General features: G+C 39.1%; 1 protein-coding gene across 1 annotated transcript; it reads left to right on the top strand.

Annotated features, from left to right (window-relative positions):
• Window positions 1–8680: 8680 nt before the first annotated feature.
• Window positions 8681–8812, top strand: SMIM38 (small integral membrane protein 38). The gene has a single exon (XM_059825673.1). The coding sequence runs from the start codon at window positions 8681–8683 to the stop codon at window positions 8810–8812; it is 132 nt and encodes a 43-aa protein (XP_059681656.1).
• The last annotated feature ends 5668 nt before the right edge of the window (window positions 8813–14480 follow it).

Genomic DNA, 14480 nt, shown 5'->3' with positions numbered 1-14480 from the left:
ATATACAGCACCGTTTGGCAGATCAAGGTAGAACAGGGTAACAATTTTTTAGACCAGTAGTTCATTTGCCACTATTGTTGTCTCAAATGGTTTGAAGCTATTTATGAATGTGTACCAAAGCTCTGGGAAATTGTTTTAGCTGGCAAAAATGTCTCTTCTACTGTCCCCTGAATCAAAACATTTCTTTCAGTAGTTAATAACACAAATCTGTTTCCTATTTAAAGAGACCCTTTCGAAAATTAAAATCAAGACTTTTCCTTGGGCTTTATGAAAAGTTTTGGTTGTGCTTGTTCCTTGCTTGGTTTATTTTCCTGAGAAAACAACATAGTTTATATTTCCCTTAAAATATTTCACTCAAATCAAATGGTTATTTATGTGCCTTTAATGGAGGCATCGGGGTGTAGACAGAACCCTTCCAGTCACATGTCTCAATTGTGCAGCAATAGCTTGCATCATTTGACCCTTGCCCTCTGGAGGTGCCTTTCCAGAGAAGGTGATTTGGGGATGTATGCTTTTCTTTCCATATTTGTGCAAATATCTTCTTACGGGGACGAAAAACCTCTCGACAAAAAAAGTCTTACACTAAGCCACAGTTGGTGGAAATGTGTGCTTTTGCACTTAAATAAGATAATAGATACAGTGATCATAGTAAATAGCATTTAATTAGTTTCATTATGGGAAGGGGAGGGGGCACAAATGGTGTCTTATGGGGAGTCCCCTATATCTGGGACAAAAAGTCTTTAGAAAATGCCTGACACTAACCATGTATATGAAATTGTGGGTGCAGCTTGGTCATCTGGAAAGCAGGGCAATGCCATGTCTGGGAACCACCAGACAAACTAATCCCTACTACTCACACTCAACGTGTGGTTTGCTTGATGAATTTTATTACAGGAAGTCCATGTATGCACATGCACAGAGTCTTAAGGTAATATGGCAGAGTCACATAAATGCAGGCAGTACCGTATTCAGTCTCTTATTTTCCAGTGAATAAGTGCACTAGGCAATAGCTTGAAGTTAGAGTATGTTTGTGATTTATTTTTTTCTTTTTCAGAAGCCAAGGTGATATACGCACTTCCCTCACAGGACAATTTTGCTATATGTGCCTAGATTCTGCTTGAAGTACTTTTTGTGAGTACTTTATCTCCTTTTTTAAGAACGTTTTTATTTTTACAAAAAGGCTTCAAAAAACCTAGGTCTGTCTTCAACTAACTGTATAGATAAGAGCCTATTATCATCTCTATTTCATAGATGGGAAACACCAGTCTGATAAAGATTAAAATTGCAATTCAAGGAAACGCAAAAACTTAAGCACATATTTTAATGTTCCTGTGATTTTGGCATAAACTACTCTGAAAAGTTTCTCTGGGACGGTGTCAGAAGCAAAAATAGAATATGCATTTGAGTTGCAGACAGTACTTCAGCCACAGTATTCCTTGCTGCAGTGTGTGGACATAAGAATTTTTCTTTTTATACTTGATAAAAAATGTGATGCATGGCATGGTCATACAGGAGAGAGATTTATTTTTGTAGTGGGTTATTTAATTCAGTGGTTTATATGCTATGGTATTGAAGCTCATTTTGGTATGGAGATCAACGCAGTTCTAACCTTTTTCTTCAGCTTTGTAGATTTTGACAGACGTGTGTAGTGTCTTTTCTTTGGTCAGGTGCCTTGGAAATAAGTTTGGAGAAGTAAAAATGCACGTTTCTACTGTAACTGCGATATGCATATGTATTTATATATAATAGTATTTTGTGTCTTGCTCTATATAACATTTTTAGGTGTCTGTACAAGTAGGAGATTTATGAAGTGTGACTCATTTTTCCTTCTCCACACTGTTCCAGTGGAAGAGCTCAGACTGCGATGAGAAAAACTAGTACACGTTATTAAGAATTCTGATAAAGTAGGCTGAATAAATTTGTTTTCTTTGTGAGCCTTAATCCTGTGTTGTATTGGCTTCTTGGACATGGCTAATTTATTTAGAATTCCATTCTGTTCCCGACAGCATTCCTGATTAGCAGTTTGATCACCCGGAGCAAAGTTACATACCAGCTTTCAACTCTTGTAATCTAGCAGTGTAATTTTTTCAAATGGACTCTTTTCTTTCCTCCTTTGCCCCAGCTCCCCTTCTTTTTGTGTGCAAAGAGACTTTAAAAATAAGCTGCATAACCTGTTAGTAGAATGACAAACTTGTTCAAAATGCAATATAGTTTGCTAAATGCCTGGCTCTGGGTCTGGCCACAAAGCCTCTGATGCAAAGTTCAGACTGGAATATGGAAACTTCCAAAATCATAGATAGTCAGATCAGCCTGTGTTTATTGTAAATCTGGTGTTGTGTGGCTATCAAATGAAACTTAAGAAAGCAAATGATTAAGGAGACAAAGCCCGAGCATAAAGCCTAAGCCAGGCAATCCCACACCAATTTTTTTTTTTAAATTTACTATGATAATGGTAGGTTTGCTAATTCATTATTACTCACATGGCTGTAAATAAACTTAAGAAGTTTTTTCTAGTTACGTGAGTATTTAATAAAGACCTTGTTGAATGCAATCGTATTTTTGATCATCTATCTTCAAAGTTTCCAAAACCCTGTTATTTTCCAAGTAAACCTTTATGAGAAACAATTCAAATATACCTTTCAGATAATTTAATTTCATTTTTAAATGGAAAAATAAGGTTTGGAGCTGTGTCAGTACAGCATGTGAATTATTTACCTTCTATCACTTATAAAGGATAACAGTTTTTTTCAATAATTGCATTTTATGGGTGGTGTGATACCATCTTCAAGTTCTCTCTGTGGTCTGTAGTTTGCCAAAGCACATTTTGTCTATGGTAAGTTTTAGAAAATTCACCCTTTACTTTAACTTTTATTTAGTAGTTAAGTTTGTCACACGCTGGACCTTGTATGGAAATTACAGTTGCGTCATTGTTCGCTTCTATCAATACTGGCTTATGCTGTCAAAACAAATGACTACTAGGAAACCCAAATTTAATTGTAAACCAGAGACAGGTTTTGATCTGATCTCTTTTTGGTAAAGCACAGGAGGAGCATCATCTGTGTGAAATTAGAGGAAATGTAGCACATAGCAGCCCCCTTCCATAAGCGCTTGATCTGCCGAAGACACCTAGTTAGAGACTAGAGGGAACTGGGTTTTCCATCCTGTGACGTTTCTTAAGGTCCCAGCCCTGTTTTGTACAGAATGAGAAGGAAGCAAGGTTTTTAAGTTATGAGAGACTCAGGAATAGTCCAAAGATAGGTGGGCACAGTACTCGTCAAAATATTCAAACTGTAGTTTTATGCAGGAGTGCCTTGACTGTATAATCTTCTGAAGAGCTTGATCCATCTTTCTGTTTTGTTCTGATCTTGAATTTTATGGATCTCAGAAGTGACTCTTGACAAATGTTTCATCAAAGCTGGAGCATGTTTTGCCAGATTTCTGGTTTTGAAAAACTGGTATTTCAGCTGAAACACTGTTTTGTCAAAAATAATCATAATAAAATTATCTACTAGATTGATGTGAATTCTGTTAATTCAGTGGGGGGAAAAAAAAACCTACTGATGAAAGGAGAGCATTGAGAAAGGATGGTTTAGGGCTAGACCCATTATGTCTGATTGAATTCGGTGATAATTCCTTAATTTCCCCAGCAAAATTCCAGAGGTTCTTTCCAACCAAAAAACTAGGCATCTAACTGAGTATGAAGACTTAGCAACTTGTGTAGGGCCTCTGACCCCTAAAGAGGGAAATAGACACAGTAATATCTTGATAACAAGCTATGCTGAACTTTGTAAAATAAATTCTAAATATTTATGCTAGGTTTTTTTCCTTTGAGTGACTAAGTATTTCTGTATTTTTATGTTTGTTCACCATTAGGTGGATGTTTTGGACATTACTAATCCAATTCATGTGACTAAATATCATGACATAGGCATGGTCTATTCTGCTACTTCTAGATCACATTCTGATTACATTCCTAGTTAGAAATTCCTGTAAATGAAAGAGAAGCAAGATGTCTACTGCTGAGCATTGCAGCATACAGCAGCCTGTGGAGGTGATAATGGAGTGACAGCTCTGTAACCACGAAGGTCTCATCAAGTCTTTTTTAAAATACAGATCTCTTTGGGTAATCACTTTTAAGACTGATTTATAAGTTTCTGTTTCATTTCCACCTAGTCCTTTTTTCTCATTTTTATTATTGTTTTTACTACAATCTGTTCTTTTTTTTGCTTTTAGTGTCACTTTTGACTGTGAGGCCTTTGAGGATGAGCTAGAATTTTACAAACACTTCTGGTTTTATGGACACTGAAGTTATTCTGAAGAGAAGTAGTGTATAATAAATGAAGTATCTTATTTCTGTCCTTGTTTTTCTTGATCATGGAAATGGGCATATCGAACTGACTGCAGTGGGAGGAGTATGTTTGGGGATTTTCCAGTAGAAAACCAGTGGGGCAGGTGTTTGCCTTCCTTTGACTCAATGCAACATTGAATGATCTTGATATGTACATATTATCATAAGTTATTTGAAGCAGGAATTGACTTTGAATGTCAGATTTTGTCCTCTAAAGTTACGAATACCTTGATCTGGCTGTTTTTAGGTGGTATTTTATTTTCAGCATGACGTAGAATACTTGTTCAGGAGATTTCACTTATGTAAACTGGAGCAAGGTGCCTTTTTGACTCTGATAACTATAGAAAGCACATGCTTCTGAGATAAGTGCTGGTCTTGAATTTTTCTTTTTTTCTTAACAATGAACTTGGAACTTGTTAGCCGTGCCGACACCTGCAACTCTTTCCCATTTTCTTTTGTAGCTATCCTGACTTTTGAATGTGTGGTAAATACAGTAAGTCAAATATCCTATTTTTTAACTCTAATTTATTTATGTTTTGGGATATATTTAAAACTGATTATAACAGTGGATGTTTTATGATTATTGTATTATCTGCTTTGTTGCTTGTAAATTCACTTGATGTTTTAAAATTTTAGGAATGTAGTGATATTTTAGGAGATAGATTGCTTTATACTTGGAACTGGAAAATTAGATGTGGAATCTGTTGTCTTGCATTTTAAAGGTCAACAGGAAAGCATAATATGTACTTTTTTTTTTGCTAAACTACCTTTCAATGGGAATTGATTACCAGGACAATTAATTGTGTGATAACTTAAAAGCAAAATATGGAATTTGTCTTGGAAATAGTTTCAAATTAGAGGATTTTAACAAATATTTTTAGCAGAGGAGGGTAATAATGTTGGTTATGTGATGAAAACATATGTTAGTAATAAAATATCACCCATCAGGAATACTGTTCTATCATGCCGTTGTTCTTTAGAGAGGTGATTAGTTGAAAAAATGATTTTAACAAAATAAACTCTGAACAAAGAGGATGCTTTTATGTGTGATACAGCACACAGTCTTTGAAAAGGCAAATCATTAAAAATGGTGCCAGACATTAGGAACATCTGTTGGGTAAAAAAGTATATTTGGGAAAATCCAAATAATAATTATCAATATATAGGCTTTACCTAGTTCTTTTTCTCACTCAGTCTCAAAATCCTTTACAAAGGAGTGAAGAACAGCTATCCATATTAAAATGCATTTCCTAAAATCTAGCCGCACAATGTTTTCATCTGGCACGTAGATTTGCCTTGCTTATGCTTTGCCATTAACGTTCTGTGGGAGGAAATCTGTCCTAAGAAGTGAAATCTAAGCAGGAAAGCACTGTCCTTCCATCTTCAGCAACTGAAATGCAGTATTCCTTTGTGTGAAGAAATGTAGTACCTATGAAGAGTGCCAAGTTGACAGCCGGGGCATGTGGAGCCATAGAACTGCTATTGACCAGGCAGCCGTTGTGGAAGCTTACCCGGCTTTGTCAGCCTGTCCAAGCAGAGCCCAGCGCCAGGCATGAGCGTTGTGCGGTTTCTGTTCTGGCTTTGACACCTCTCGGGGAATGCTGGATATGGCATAGCTGAGAACCACTTGTGAGCCCGGGGAGGAGGCACCTGTTCACTTGGCACTGGAATGAACCACCAATTCGTCTCTCACGTGCCTTTAAGTAACCACCGGGCTTCTCACCGCTAACGGATTGAACTGGAGCTGATGGCCAAGGCATAGGATGTGCTGTATTACACGGCAGTCCCGTTAGCTGATATTGAAATCAGTAAAACCCTGCGAGTGATTTTCAGCAATCCTGCTAGAGTATGGACAGCAGGATTGCACCAAGGTAAAGGAAGATGGTTGTCACCAAAGATACACTTTCACGTATAGCAATCACATCCCTCCAGAGGAGACAGACATACAGATTTGTGCTTTTCTGAAAAAAGGCAGATATCATTGCCTCGACAATAAATTACTTTACAGCCACAAGATGAGCCAGTTGCCCAAGTAAGTGTGTAATGTAGAGCCCCTGGCTGTGGGCTTACAGTGGTGATATTGTAGCAGATAAAGACACTGAACAATTTGTCAAACTGTTTTTCCTGCTTAAATCCCTTTCAGATGAGACGAAGATTTCCTTTCTTCTCATCTGTGTGGATGTAGGTCTCTTAAAAAAACAGGTTAGAGAAACAGCTGTTCGGAATGGCATGGTTGATCTTGCTTTAGGACAAGCTGATAGACCTTTTGAGTCCCTTTCATCCTTTTTCCTATAACTGGAGGCAGCCCTAGTAATGTATATAGGTATATATATTTGTTCTCTTCAGCCTGCTGCATTTTTTTCTGCAAAATCTTTGCTAGCTGAAGGGAGTAGTCCCTTTAAACTCAGCATCTTTTGAAGTCTGTAGGTATAAAAAGACACTCATTGTTCAGTGCACCTCCACAAAGATTCCTTCTTAATCCTGACTGTGTGTACTCATCCCTTGGTTGAGCCTTCCTGTGCAGAGGAATTTGAGTTGATTCACATTCCTTCATAAATGCACATAGGGTAATACATGAGACTTTCTTTCCTTTTAAGCAATTTGATCAGTTCTGACACTTTCCAACTCCATTAAAAAATCCCTGTAGTTGTTAAGGGCATCCATTAGTGCGAACAAACTCCTGAAACCCCTTAAAGTATTTGCTTTGCCATGCCATTTAACTGTTTACAAAGCCTGGAGCTTTGCTCCTGATACACAGTCAGTAAAAGGGAACAGACTATTTTTTTTTTAATTGTAATGTAAATGTATTTGTGGTGTTCTTGTAGAAAGCAATGTGTTGACTCTTGCGAAGTTACCCTAATCAGGACAAACTTGACCAGAAAATGGTACTGCAAGAGAATACCGTCTCTCAATATTTTGGTACGCCACTTGGTTTAATGCAGAGTTTTCGAAAATCAGGGAAGCAGTCCTGACACTGCTATTGCTTGGGCCTTGTCCAGGTCGTTTCACTTACTGCTGATCCTTCACATTTCTGCCTTCACAACTCCACTTGTCCAGGTCCAGTTGCTGAAGTCCAGGCTCAGGCAAGGTATTACTTCAACATCTATAAAAGTTCCTTGTTTTCTTCTTGAACTGGGTCCTAGAGATTGTACTTGTACTAATGGGGACTTGGCATCAATGGGGACCTCAAGGTATTACTGTACCTGTTCCCTGATTTTAAAGGGAAATGAATGTAAAATTCACAGAGCTTTACATCTCTGAATCAGGCTTTAATTTCTTTTTAGATGGAAAGTGCGGTTTCTGGAGAAAGGAGCTTGCTAGTTGAGTAAGTTCAAAAAGATCTTAGCAGTTCCAGTAATTACTCATTTCATCAATCCATCTATATTTAAAGTGAGCTAAACCACGTTCTTTCCTATAATGTCTACTTCAAATAATGCTGCTTTACATTTGGAGAGCCAAATAAGGGAATAGAACATAATCTTCCAGGAGTTTCTTTCCCTTTTAGTTTGTATAGCTCAGAGACTTGCTGTAACAAGAGCCCTTCTTTCTATGAAACCTGTTTAACATACTCAACTAAACAAACTATCTCCTAAGGGAAGTAGGAGCATTTTTGTGTGTGTGCCTTGTTCTATCTAGCACTGGCTCTTGAGGATGTTTCTGCATTTGTCGATGTACTAAATGAGCGATGCATTTTGGACAGATTCTGTGTTCTGATTTGTTTTGTTGTGCTTTTTTTTTTTCTCCCCCCCCCCGCCTTCCCCTTTTAATTTGTCTAGGAGAAAAAAACCTCCTCCTGTGTTGTTTCCTGCAAAGACCATTCTTAAGAGCTCGTTGGACAGCGCAGGGCTCTTGAAGTGATAGCTAATTGGTGAAAGAAAGGCCCTGATTGTCTTGAGGGAGCTGGAAAGTGCTGCGTGTGCTGCTGAAAGGGACTAGGGAGAAGGTGCCTGGTTTCGCTGAGCAGCTGCTGCTGGAGATGTTTGGAGATTACATCAGCATTGGAAAAAAGGGGGGAAAAAAAAAAGTCCAACTTCACAGAGACGGAGTTTATGGAGGTTTTTTTCCCCCTTCCAAAGGTCTTCTGACAATACTGTCATTGTCAATATAAGAGTTGTTAATTCTTTATGAATAGCACATGGGGCCTCTTGACTAAATAGTACGTTACATGTCCCAAATCTGTCAGCTGGACTCTTCTCTCACATGCTAGTGAGATCACTTTGATTGGAATGTTACAGGAATTGCTGGGCTGGCCACGCAGAACTGAATACTGCATTATATAATTAGATCTCCCAGAGTATTTTTTTTGCATTACCTCATTATTCTAGCTTAAATATGGAATCAGCCCTTTTGATGATTTTACTGGTTGTAATTATACTAATACGATTCATTTTGTGGTCCTGTCTTAGTGCTTATATAGATTATAAACTGTCCCGAAGGTTTCCTGACACAAGAAAAGAGGACTGAGAGACTTCAAAAGGCTTGTTCAGATTTGAATTGACAATGGCGAGAACTGGATAAGGTAAATGGAGCTAGAGCAGATTTTACTATGGGATCTGATGAGAGAGAAATGACCTGTTGAGACTGAAACTGAGTGAAGATTCTTCAGAAAGCCTCCTGCTGACAGAGGGGGGGAGGAAAACTGACAACTGATTGAGTCAAATGACTTCCTGTCAAACTCGGGCATGAATTTCTTGTTGGGAACAGACTTGTGGACTTCTGCCAATTAAATGATCTGGACAAGCTGGAAGGAATCCTATTGCTGGGCAGTCCAAGACTGCCAGTGGCCCAGTCTTGATACGTGAAATGTGATGGCGTGCTGCCTGCTGGAGTAACTGCTGGTCTGTATGTCAACATGTCAGCTGCACAGCCTGTCTGGATGCAACAACTGACCGCACCTGAATGAAGCTGAAGATTACTGGCCCAGCTCAGTGTCCACGTGCCATGCTGTGGACTTGCAGGAGTGGGTTTTTACCTGATTGGCTGATTCGCTACCAAATTCCTCGTGGTTCCTCCTGGTCAGTCGGATCTGAATTGGCACAAATTGATTTTTAACTGACTATAACCTGCTGAATGTTCACATGTCTTAGCAAGTGATATATCTGCGTACAGGAACGAGCTGGACACCACTGGAGTAGTCTGTTCCATGAAGAACAGATCTGTGCTGCAGAAACTGTCTGACAGACTCTAGCTGTGTTTTGGCAGCGCTTAGGGGTGGGAGGCACATGACAGCATGATGTGCAGTGAGTTTTGACTCTAAAGCCCTGGAAAGTACTTTCATTTCTAGCCTTTAATAAGGAGCTTACTAGGACACTGAAGGACACCAAGGCTATAGTGACTTAGGGTTTTTTGGTTAGGTTGTCTTGCATAGTGAAATAAGTGGTTCCAAGTGAACTCTCTGCTTTCAAATGGATGTATATGAAGTCAAACATCGAAACATCTTACTTGCATATACCATTCAATTTAACATCTGCTTTTAAGAACTCAGTTTTTCTACAGTAAAAGTAGGAAAATTGTATTGCCTTGCCTGAGAAATGCAGTGGCCCAGTCACCTTTAAAAGAAAAAAAGTCCTTTTTAGGTTGACAATTTTCTATGTCATGTAAAAATGAAGGTTGCCGCTTCATAAACTGGCTTCTATATGTCTTGGTAGCTCATACAATGATATCAGAGTTCAGCCTAGATAAAAACCCACAGTATTCCCATAAAGAGTTTCTGGCCCATTCGTGACTCGCACACTCCTACAGGCTTGTCTCATTAGTAACTGTTAATCAGCCCTTATCACTTTGTCTTTTGAAGCCTCCTGAAATTCAGACATAAGAGGTGGTATGTGTTTATGCCGTGGAACAGGGTAAATGTCAAGTCAATTGATTTCAGCCTCAGATTTTATTTATGGTGGATGACCAATCTACAAAACAGCCTGCAATGCCTGAAGGTGCATGTCCTTGACTTGAAATCTAGCCAGGTGACAATAAATTAAACGTAGATGTAACTAACCCCCTTGTCCATTTCTGTGGTTCTTCATTTTGATGATGATTTTGACCTTTTTTTTGTTTCCCAGCACCAGCAGACCACAAAGGGAAAGTGAAATATTGTCTACTTGATGTGCAGACATACCTGTGATAATAAGTAACTGGAAAAATAGGCACAGGGGTCCATTTTTCTTCTTTCAGTTAATCATCGCTATTCTTAGCTGTTGTATACAAAACAAAATTTGTAGAGAAATTGGTAGTGCCTTTTATTACATTTAAATTGTATTTGACAGTGTCATATTTGTATTAATTGTTTAAAAATGTGGATGTAATGAGAAATGGTACGTGTGAAGTTGCGGGTTAATGCTTTTAACTTTTGGTGAGATACAGAACTGACACTGGTATGGAATTCACAGCGTTGATTCCTTTATCGCTGCAGAGCAGCATCTTAAGTTTTCCATGTAAATCAGAGAGCATGGTCTTGTTATGGACCATACTCTTACACAGGCCAAATTTTCATTGATCTCCGTGGCACAGTTGGTGGGGAATCATCAGAATGTTGTCATGTCTGAGAAGTCATAAGCATTCCCCTTATTGACTATGGGGAAAAAGAGGGCTGGTACTGGATGAACTTATTGTTTGGTAGACTTAGTGAATGGGAGGTGTCTATCCTGTAGACAACCCCTGTCCCAAAACTGGGCACTGGCCAGATATGGGGAACAGTCTGTCAGTGGGCTGGTTCTGTTGGTATTTGTCTATTTAAATTGTTTGATTTGGACCTTTTGTGAGTTATGTGAATTTCACTCTGATTATAAGAATGATCTGGCCAGTGTTTGGCATAATATTGGACTGCATCCTATACAGGTAAAACTGGCTGGAACTGTAAGGAGTTTATTAGAACATTGAAGTTTTGAGGCCCATTTAATTTAGTAAAAAAATATATATTTTGACTAAAGAATTAATTGGGATCTTGTTACCTATTAAATTCCTTATGCATTCAAAGTAATTTTAATAGCACCTTGGTTAATTTCTGTGGATTCGTATGGTTTTTAGCCAGTGCTGCAGGGCCTTTTCGATATGGGAGGCCGTCTTGTTTGTGCTGTCATTACAAAATTAGGGCTATCACACTTTCAAGAGTGCAAAGTATAAAGGAAAGGAGGATCTTCCTCTTTATTCCCATAGGCATTTGCCCTTTCTCTTTTCATGGAGATAATAAAAATCTAGGGCCTTTAAGTGTCGGTCTGGTATGATGTGAAAGTCTCTACTAATATTTCCTGGTGTGATCCTGTGGAGCACTATGCCGAGATGCCCAAATTAAGAGAGAGAATGCTCGCTCTAGACCTGAAAGAGATATGGCTCCATTCACTCCAGTCTGTGTCAATGTGTCTTGACTAATCTTGGGCCCAAAGCCGTGTCTGCTGGGCTGTGCCGTGTTGATAAACCAGCTGGGCTGGCCGTGCTTTGGTTGGCGTTGCCCTCTAGTCATTACAGGTTGTATGTGTGAGCCGCTACACTGAGCAACCTGGGGGACGCTATGCCTGGGCCCCACTCCCACGTAGCAAAGAATAGGGGTGGTTTTGGGAGCATTCCTTGAGGCTCTGTAACAGTTGGAGGGGGCTTCTCTCTGCCCCCCAAAAAAGTGAGGCCAACTCATCTGGAGTGTGGGGAGTCTCTGATGCTGATAGGCAGCATCCCATTATTCCCAAGAGTTGGTGTGTAGAGTCAGGATACAAACCAGAATTGTTCTGTTTGTTTGGAGGGAGCTCACCTGGAGCCGACTTCTGACCTACCTTCCTCCTGAAGTAGCCACAATGAAGATATTTTTCACCGCAAATGGTGTGTTTGGCCCTGCTTTGTGCTTTCTGAAGTATCGTCAAAGAACTTTTCTGGCATCTGAAAGCTGGTACCTTTATGCTTATTAGGAGTTTTGCCACAGATGGCTTAGTTTTATCCTGTTATACTCTGATTTAACCATACCTTTTCCTTCAAGAAAATATAATACAAAGATAATATTTTTAAAAGTAATTTATTTATTTTTTCAAATTCAAAGGTTAGATTGTTCCTGTGCTTTACAAGTTACTTTCTGTTTACTGGACAGAGTGCAGCAGAAGAAAAAATTTTGGGGAATAACTGCTTCATGTCAAGTAGCTGTAGCTTATTTAAGATCCATCTTGAAGCCCATATTTCAATGGGATTTGTTTGGGTTTGACTGGAAATCACTTCGGAGTCTTTTAAAATTCATTCCATTTCATTTAGGTATTTAAGAAGATACTTACGCCCCACTGATTTTGTTTGCGTTTAAGGATATATTTAAAAATAAGCATGTGTCTCATGGCAGTTTTGAGCTGTGGACAGTATGAATGCAGATTGCAGGATGGAGCCCCCTTTCAGGACATGAAACAAAGGTGTGTGTAAAGAAATAGAAAAATAATAGCTAAATACTGTGATGATATTAAATGATATTAAAATCCTTACTAATATAAAATTAATTATATTTTATATACATAGAATAAAACCCACTACATATAATGTAGTAATGTAATTTGGCCCCAAACCAAATAGCCATTTTCAAGTTCCACAATTGATACTTTTTTTTTGGCCAGGGCTCAAAATCTTTCTGAGCTGTAAAAGCTCAGTTGGTTGTAAATATCCTGTCATCTGTAAATGTCATTTCTGTCCGACATCCTGTAACGTGCAAAAAGTTGGGCTTATGGACTGCATTATAGTATGGAGAACTAATTACAGATAAGCTCATGGTCTGATGACCATGTAATTATATTTATTGATTAAAATAACTCTACAATTTTATTTTGCAGTGCCATTACAATGGCATCCACTTAAACAATTACTGTCAAACCACGTAAACCAAACTGCAGAAGGACTCCCTTAAATGGATCTGGCAATGCAACAGGTGGCCTAAGTACTTTAGGTAGGTCCATTACAGCAAGCTTCAGAGTGGAGAAGCTGAAGACACAAGTAGGGCTACAATTATGTTGACTCTCGCAGAAGGAATCTCAACAGCTGGGGGCCCGGTGGCTTGTCCGCCAACTGTTTACAATGAACTGCCACATCATAAACTGAGGCCCAGGGGAAATCTTGTAGCCAGCGCTGCTACCCGCCTTCATGTTCTGTGGCACAGCCCTAGGAAACAGAAAAGTATTGTTAGGATCTCTCTATCAAGATTCATGTAGGCATCAAATTATTGGACAATTAAATGGCAGAAGTCTTATCTCGGTTATGTTAGCAGGAACCCTGAGTTACTCCATAAAATGCAGTTGGTTTATGTTTGATTGTCACCAAAGTGGGTGACCTTATAGGGTGGCCCTTTGACTCTCACTACAGGGAGGGCTAGTAACAGCATCTATTAGTAAGGTTGCCAGGCACTTCCAGTCCTAAAGCCCTATTTTCAGCTGTTCACAACTTTGTCAAAGTAGCTTTTCAAACTAAATTTTTCCATGTTGCATTGGGTGTCTGCCTCAGGCTGAATTCTCTTCAGAAAGTTTGAGCCAGAACAGTTTAATGTCTTCCAAGAACAAGACTAGAGAAAAATACATTGTTTTATCCATGCTAAAAAATTATTGGCAATGTTTTTCTCTGAAAAGATGTAGTTGTCCTGTTCTGGGAGATGATTGTCCCCTTCCCCATCAGTAATATGTAACTCTTGTTCACATGAATGAAATTACATAACTACCTACTTCAAATTCAAGGGGACCAAGACCAGATCTGATGTGGAGAAATGAGGATAAGGAAATTGGCAGGAAAAAAAGAAACTGTAATGAGGTGTTAGTTAGAGAGGGGAAGTGGGCCATGCGTAGTTGATAGGCAAGCTGGACTGCACCGCATAGGAAGACTGGCACTATGAGTGAGAGAGAGAGATAAAGAGGGTGGACAGGAGCCACTGGGCTGGTGGTGAGAATGAAGGACTGTTCAGGCAAACGAACTGGGGCAGAGAAATAATGGGATACTAGGAAGGAATTGAGGGAGGCTGTGTGTACAGATCTGATAAGGAACAAGAGTATAGCAGGGAGAGCTAGAAAGAAGCAGGGAATGATGCTGAAACGAGAACAGCCAGTGAGGACATAGACACTGTGGCTGGATATAGGGGCTGAAAGCAAAACCTACATAGAAGTGGGTGAGTGGTTGACTGAACACCTGGCTGAGGTAG

Source organism: Gavia stellata, chromosome 17, assembly GCF_030936135.1.
Source record: "Gavia stellata isolate bGavSte3 chromosome 17, bGavSte3.hap2, whole genome shotgun sequence".
NCBI classification, from domain to species: Eukaryota; Metazoa; Chordata; class Aves; order Gaviiformes; family Gaviidae; genus Gavia; species Gavia stellata.
This window is presented reverse-complemented; position numbering and strand designations above follow the sequence as displayed.

Coding starts and splice junctions, on each gene's coding strand:
- SMIM38 (XM_059825673.1), top strand. CDS start 8,681: ATGGAATCAGCCCTTTTGATGATTTTACTGGTTGTAATTATACTAATA.